The sequence below is a fragment of the Nicotiana attenuata genome, chromosome 5 (genome assembly GCF_001879085.1).
Source record: "Nicotiana attenuata strain UT chromosome 5, NIATTr2, whole genome shotgun sequence".
Classification (NCBI taxonomy): Eukaryota; Viridiplantae; Streptophyta; class Magnoliopsida; order Solanales; family Solanaceae; genus Nicotiana; species Nicotiana attenuata.
In genome coordinates, this window is record NC_031993.1 from 32,129,602 (window position 1) to 32,137,860 (window position 8,259).

The window sequence follows — 8,259 nt, forward strand, 5'->3', positions numbered from 1 at the left end:
GAAACAGTTCGCATTTGTGAGCCTCTTATTTGCGAGGCATAAGCCATATCTGCGAAGGTGGGCAGGAATGATAGGCATCGCATTTGTTAAGCCAGTCTCGTAAAATGCGATAGGGTCTTGGGGCCTGGGCAGGTCGCTTTTGCGACGTTGTTTGGCAGGGTGAGACTTCGCATTTGCAAAGGCATGCGTCGCTTTTGCGATATTCCCTGGGCTAAGCAAACTTCGCATTTGCGATCCATTGGTCGCAACGAAGGTCGCATTTGCGAATCCCAGGTCACAATTGCGACTTCTGCAATTGAACAGTAGTTGGGATTTCGGGACTTAATCTCATTTTATCACATTTTGATCCCTAGAATCAGTGGGAGGCGATTTTTGTAGGGGACTTTTATACATAGCTATTGGGTTAGTGATTTTCACTCAATTTTGATATTATAACTTGATTACTTATAGATTTCAACATCAAAATCATGTAATTTGAAGGGAAATATGGGGATTTTTTACTATGTTTTGAAAAGTAAAACTTTGATATTTGAGAGTCGATTTGGACTCGGATTTAAAAACTAATCATATATTTGTACTCGTGGGGTCATGGGTAGTTGAGATCTACCCCTCAACTCGGGTTTTGACTGGTAGGCCCAGGGTTGACTTATGTTGACTTTTTGGAAATTGGGTAAAGATTGTAACTTTATTAATTGAAATTGATATCCCTCGTATTTTTGATATTTTTGATTCGTTGTTTGCTTGTATTGGGCCGAGCGAAGGTGAATCTTAAAGCAAAAGAATTTTAGAGTATCTATTGGGGCTATTTGACGTAAGTATCTTGTCTAACCTTGTGTGAGGGAAATTACCCCATAGGAATTGGTCTAATTTGCATATTTGTGTTATGTAAATCGAAGTGTACACAAGGTGACGAGTGTGTACACGGGCGTATGTGTGTTTTATGACCGGATTAGACCTAAGGCTATTAACATGCCTTGAATTGGTGTTGTTTGCTTTATCAAACATGCTCTATTGCTGAATACTCCCCACACTTTTATGTTATTGTTATGTTCTTGTGCACCTTATTGTTAAGTTGTGAGCAATATCATGATGTGGTTGAGTATTGTTGTTTAGTGATATTGTGGCACATGTGAACAAGTTATCCGGGTTGATTTATTTTGTGTGGAGTATAAGGGTAGTGAGATGCGCGGGCAGAGATATAAGGGGAGTTTTATTGTGATGCGCATGCGGTAAGATAAGGGTGGCTTATGCGTTTGCGGCGACATAAGGGGAACATTTCATTGTGATGTGAACACGGCGACATAAGGGTGGCATTGTTGATGATGTTGTGTGATATTCCGGGGTGTTCCCTTGATATTGTTCATGTGTCGGAATGTGGTTGATGTTTTGATCACATACTTGTTCTCTTAAATGTTTCTATCTTGTGTTTTTATGAGTTATTGGTTGATTTGAAATTCTATCACATGTCCCACTCTTATTTGATATTTGGTTGGTAAAAAAGGGTTATTCTACATTGAGTTGTTGTTCCACGTTCTTCAAGGTTGTTGATATATATTTCTTCAAACTTTCCATTGTCAATTTTCTTTTAATATCTTGCATATGTTATTTGGGTAGTGAGTGTCATTACTTGAACCTCGTCACTACTCCATAGATTTAGTCTTGATACTTACTAGATGCCAACCATGGTGTACTCATACTACGCTTCTGCCCATTCTTTGTGCAGATCCAGGTACTTCGGACCGAGCTGATCGTTAGGAGGTCCCAGAGCTGTTGGAGACTTTAATGTATCCATGTTGTTCCCTCTGCATTCCTCGGAGTCACCCTCTTTATTTCGTTTCTACTTTTGGACTTGTTATGTGCTCCTTGTAGAGCTTATGACTCAGTATTTTTGGGTTTAAGGAAGTTACTTATGGTATCCATGATTGGCATTTTTTATCATGTTTCTTAGTTTTTATTAAATTTGTAGTTGTTATATTATGTTGCTATTGTTATGTGATAGGCCTACCAAGCCTTAGAGACTAGGTGCTATCACGACCCCAATGGTGGGATTTTGGGTCATGACAAATATGGTGGATTTTGAGGTGATTCTGGATATGGATTGGTTGTCCCCGTATCATGCCATCTTGGATTGACACGCCACGACTTTGACTTCAGCTATGTCATGGTTGCCCTACACTAGAGTGGAAAGTAACCCTTGGCACATTCAAGATTTGAGTACGGAGGTTCCTTCTATGGATTCGGTACCGGTTGTGAGGGAGTTTCTGAAGGTTTTCCCTGCAGATCTATCGGGCATGCCACCAGATAGGGATATTGACTTGGTTTCGGGCACTCAGCCTATATATATCCCACTATATTGCATGGCTCCAGTTGAGCTGAAGGAATTGAAGGAGCAGTTTTCGGATTTGCTTGATTAGGGATTAATTAGATCGAGTGTTTCTTCTATGGGTGGGTCGGTACATATTGTGAAAAATAAGGATGGTTCTATAAGGATGTGCATTGATTATCAATGGTTGACAGTTGAAAAAATTTACTATCAAGAAGAAGTGTCCATTGCGTCGTATTGATGATTTGTTTGACCAATTTATGGTGCAGAAGATTGATTTGAGGTAGGGATATCAGCAGGTGAAGATCAGAGCTTTGAATGTCTCGAAGATAGCTTTTAGGACCTGTTATGGTCATTATGAGTTCTTGGTGATGTCATTTGTGTTGACTAATGCTCCAACAGCCTTCATGGATTTGATGAACTAGATGTTCAATCCTTATTTGGATTCGTTCATGATTGTGTTCATTAACTAGTTTACTCTCGTTGAAGAGAGGCGCATGAGCAATGCATAAGAGTAGTACTTCAGACTTTGAACGATCAGAAGCTTTAAGTTTTCAAAATGTGAGTTCTTGTTGGATTCAGTTACATTCGTGGGTCATGTTGTGTCTAGTGATGGTATTAAGGTTGATCCTAAGAATATTGAGGGAGTCAAGAATTGGCCAAGACTCACTTCAGTTATGGAGATTCGGAGTTTCTTAGATTTAGCAGGCCACTGCCATCATTTTTTAGAGGGGTTTTCATCCATTACAGCCCTATTGACCAAGTTGACCCAAAAAGGTATTTCTTTTAGATGGTCTGATGAACGTGAGGCAATCTTTCAGAAGCTCAAGAATGCTTCTATAGACCAACTTTGGTATTGCCCACATGTTCAGGGCCATACTTGGTGTATTATGATGCTTCATGCATTGCCCTTGCGTCACAGCAGTTGAAGCCTCATGAGAAAATTATTTGGCTCATGATTTGGAGTTGGTAGTTATTGTGCAAGCACTAAAGATTTGGAGTCATTACTTATAAAGTGTACCATATGAGGCCTATTGATCATTGCAGCCTTCAGCACTTGTTCAAGCAGAAGGATTTGGATTTGAGGCAATAGTGGTAGCTTGAGTTGCTTAAGGACTATGATATCACTATCTTGTATCATCCGGGTAAGGTGATTATGGTGGCAGATGCATTGAGTAGAAAGGTGGAGAGTATGGAGAGTTTGGCATTTATTCCAGCTGAGGAAAGGCCTTTGGCTATGGATATTCAGGCCTTGGCTAACAAATTTGTTTGAATGGACATTTCTGAGCCTAGTAGAATTTTTTCTTGTGTGGTTGCACAGTCGTTCTTGTTTGAGCGCATTAAGGCTCGCCAATATGATGATCTCTATTTGTTGGTGCTTAAGGACATGGTGCAGCAGGGTGGTGCCAAGAAGATGTTTACCAAAGATAATGGTGTATTGCAATTCACTATCAAATTTGTGTTTCAAATGTTGATGCTTAAGGGAGTTTATTTTTTAGGAGGCTCACAATTCGAGGTATTCTATTCATCCAGGTGTCGCAAAGATATATCATGACTTGAAGCAGCATTACCGGTGGCGAAAGATGAAGAAGGAAACTGTTAGGCATGTATCATGGTGTTTGAATTGCCATTAAGTGAAGTATGAACATCAGAAACCAGGTGGTTTGACTCAAAGGTTGGTTATGCCGGAGTGGAAATGGGAGCATATTACTATGGACTTTATGGTAGACTTGCCACGAACTTTAAAGAATTGATTCTATTGGGTCGTTGTGATAGTTTGGCCAAGTCCGTGCATTTCATACCATTGTTGACTACTTATACTTCGAAGAGTTGGCCAAGATCAATGTCACGCCCCAACCTCGGGAGGCACGACCGGCGCCCAATCGAGTGAACCCAACTGAGCAAGCCTTATTAATCACTTTCTACCCAACTCAATGTGATTTAAGGGATCCGATTTCCGTTTAATTAGACAATAAGAGGGGTTGTACATTCAACCTTGATAGTTCACTTTATAACACAACCTTAAACTGTAGTTAGATCTCCAAGATTTCATACAGTTGTAGTTTAGAAGAAAGCAAGAGTTTATAATTACAACATAGTTCACGGACCCATCCAACGCCCGTACATAACCCACACAAACGTCTACGGAGCCTCTAAGGATACAAAAGACAATGATAACAACGCCGGCAACAAGGCCCTGGCTATACCTCAAAAGTGGATATCTATAACAAATGGTGTACAACATAACCCCTGGATGGAGAAAGGGGCTCACCAAGACTTTGAGAGGAGGATGCTCCGCTACGCGCGATCGGCACTATCCGCTATGGGGCCACCTACATTCATTTAAAAATGTAGCGCCCTCGGCAAAAGGGGTGTTAGTACCATGGAATAGTACTAATATGTATAACTAAACACCATCCTGTTAGAAAAAACAACCATACAAGAGTAAAGAGGAAATCATAAAGACAACAAAGTTTCAAATATGCACCACATCAACAATATAAGAGGTTCACATAATTTTCACAATGTTTCTGAGATTTTAGATTAGGGCATCCCATAGTGTTGCATCATTATCCACATTATCCCCGCTTCCTTGAGCGGAGTCCGATCACGGCCCGATCGGCTAAGCCGTCTCCTCGAGACGTTACCATTGTTTCATTTTCACTTTCTAGTTTCAATCATCGATACACTACCACCATGTGTGCATAACATGGCGTCCGATCACGGCCCGATCGGCTAAGCCGTCTCCCCGAGACGTTACCATTATTTCATTCTCACTCCAATCTTTGGTTACACATGTATTATTTCATCGGCATTTGGGGCCACAATTACAACATCCCATAACTCACATTTCACATTATTCCCAATTTCAACATTTACTTTACCACTTAAGATCATAGGCACACACAAAAGCAGTTTAGGTTATAAGCATAGAGAGGAATTTATCTAGTTCGGCACATCAATCACAATGCAACCTTGACTTGACATTTAGGCATTTAGCACATAGCTCATGTTCAATTCACCACACATCCTCAATTCAATGGGAGTAACACATTAAACACATGAAGAAGTACCTTCCACAACCATTTTCACAACATCAATTTATTTAACATACAAGTACTGCATCAATCAAGCTTCGAACTTACAACATTTGCACGGCCACCATGGAAGCTCAATTTCTAAGAGGAGGGGGGGTTTAGCCATACATACCTCCGTAGAGCTTTCCTTAAGTCTTTATAATAAATCTCGGGACTCTTAGCACTTCAATCTATTTTATAAGAATTGCAAATTGAACCAAGAATTAGAGACATGATTAGGATTCTAGCTCATTTGAGCATATTACCAAGCACTAAGTGTGCACAGTGATTCTAGGACCCTTTTGTGAGGGATTTTCATTATCCTATACCACAATTGCTATCCTTTTGATTCACAACCTCCCCATACCCATAACTTTCGACGCAGAGTAAAAAATTTATATGTAAAAATTCACTAAAATTAATAAAAAAAAGTAGATATAAACCCATAGCTTTAAAAATATAATAGGTTCAATGCTAAAAACCTTAAAAATTGAACCCATAGGATTTAAATTCTGGATCCGCCTCTAGAACCCATAAGTCTCAAATCCTGAATCCGCCTCCGGGCAAGAGTACTAATCTTTTCATCATTTTTTTTTTACAGGGAGGAAGCTTTGGACTTCTTGAGAAATTTTGAAACTGTGATCAAGAAGCTGTTGGAGGCACTTATGAAAGGACTAAACGTAAAAGAAATAGACCAAACTAAAGAATCACTTCTAATGGGTTCAAAGAGGATTAATGTTAACTACTATCCAAAATACCCTAATCTCAAATTAACAGTTGGAGTAGGTCGTCACTCTGATGTTTCAACATTAACAATTCTTCTTCAAGATAATATAGGAGGACTTTACGTGAAAAAACTCGACAGTGAAACATGGGTTCATGTCCCACCAATCCATGGAGCTCTGGTTATTAACATTGGTGATGCTCTTCAAATAGTGAGCAATGGACGATACAAGAGTATTGAGCATCGAGTTATGGCTAATGGCAGCAATAATAGGATTTCTTTTCCAATTTTTGTAAACCCTAAACCTAGTGATGTAATTGGTCCTTTGGCTGAAGTGCTAGAAAATGGAGAGGAACCAATTTACAAACAAGTTCTTTACTCAGATTGTGTCAAGCATTTCTTTAGGAAGCTATTTTTTGGGGAGAAGCTATTTTTTCAAAGGAATTATCTTTCATGCATGCAAGATTATCAGCCCTTATACCCATGAACCCACTTGCTAATCACTTAATTTAACAGAAATTCGAAATTATAGATGAGGGTACAAGTTCTTACCTTTTAAGGTGAAGACCTAGCAATTTCACTTGACAATATTCAAAGATTTGGGGCAAGGGTTGAGTGGGGACTTGATGAAGATCACTCCCTCTCTCTCTAGAACTTCCCCTCTCACTATAAATACAGTGAAATAATAGAAAAATGGTCTAACGGGTGTTTTTAATGGAATGGGGTCGGGTTTTAAAAGTTAGAAAATAGGAGCCCCGGCACGATCTGCGATCGCATACCTGACATGCGGCCCGCAAAATGGACCGCAAAAATGGTCCCAAAACCTAAACACACTGTCTGTGTATACGATAGAAATGCGGTCTGCATACCTGTTCTACGATCGCATAATGCACCGCAGACTACCCCTCGCAAAATTCCAAGGGGATTATGCGATGACTATGCGGCCCGCATATTGATTATGTTATCGCATAAGTGACCGCATAGTTGACCTCAAAATTGACCAACACACTGCTTCACTCTGCGGCAACTATGCGGTCCACATAGTTGTTATGCGACCGCATACTGGACCGCAGAATTGCACTTTTCTGGAAAACATTATCCCTTGACTTTTTAATGCATAGATCAGTCCAAAGGGTCCGAACCGCCACGTATTCCTAACTTGGCACTACGAGCTCTCGGGTTTTGAGTAGAAATTTTTCACGGGGCCTTACAATCAATATCAGGGAGATTGTTCGTTTTCCTGGTGTACCTATTTCTATCATTTTGGACCGGGGTACTCAGTTCACATCTCACTTTTAATGAGTTGTTCAGTGTGAGTTGGGTACACAGGTGGAGCTTTGCATGGTTTTTCACCTACAAACAGATGGTCAGTCTGAGCGGACTATTAATATTAATGAGGATATGTTGAGGGCTTGTATGATTGACTTTGTAGGTCATTTGGATGAGTTCTTACCTTTGGTAGAATTTGCTTTACAACAACAATTACCAGTCCGGCATTCAAATGGATCCATATAAGGCTTGTATGGTCAGTGGTGTCGATTTCCTATTGGTTGATTTAAGCCTGGTGAGGCTAGGTTGTTTGGTATTGACTTGGTTTGGTATGCTTTGGTAAAATGAAGTTGTTTCAGGAGCGACTTCATACATCTCAGTATAGGCAAAAGAGTTTAGGTCCATGATATGGCATTTATTGAGGGTGAGAAGGTACTTTTGAAGGTTTTACCTATGAAGGGTGTGAAGTGATATTGAAAGAATGGAAAGTTGAGTCTGAAGCCATTGGCCCGTTTGAGGTGTTGGAGAGTTGGTGATGTTCTTTATAGGCTTTGCCTCCTAGTATTTTGGGAGTTCATCTGGTATTTTATGTTTCTCTGCTTCGGAAGTATCATGAAGACAAGTTGGATGTTTTGAAATTCATCGTGGTGCTGTTAGATGAGAATCTGGCTTATGAAGAAGTAGCCATTTTGGATAGGCATGTTTGAAAGCTCAAGCCAAAGGAGATCGTACTAGTGAAGGTGTTTTGGAGATTCCAACCGAGCAAGGAGGATACTCGGGAGACTGAGTCTATATGCGAAGCATATATCCACATCTTTGTTGCAGTTCATGTAGATTTCTAAACCTGATCGAGGATGAATATTTGT

At 40.1% G+C, this 8,259-nt stretch overlaps 1 protein-coding gene across 1 annotated transcript; it reads left to right on the forward strand.

The window, feature by feature from the left end:
- On the forward strand, positions 3,480 to 6,611 carry LOC109226105 (feruloyl CoA ortho-hydroxylase 2-like). Its single transcript, XM_019390909.1, has 4 exons — positions 3,480 to 3,590; positions 3,645 to 3,758; positions 3,823 to 3,926; positions 6,002 to 6,611. The coding sequence occupies exons 1-4, from the start codon at positions 3,480 to 3,482 to the stop codon at positions 6,609 to 6,611; spliced, it is 939 nt and encodes a 312-aa protein (XP_019246454.1).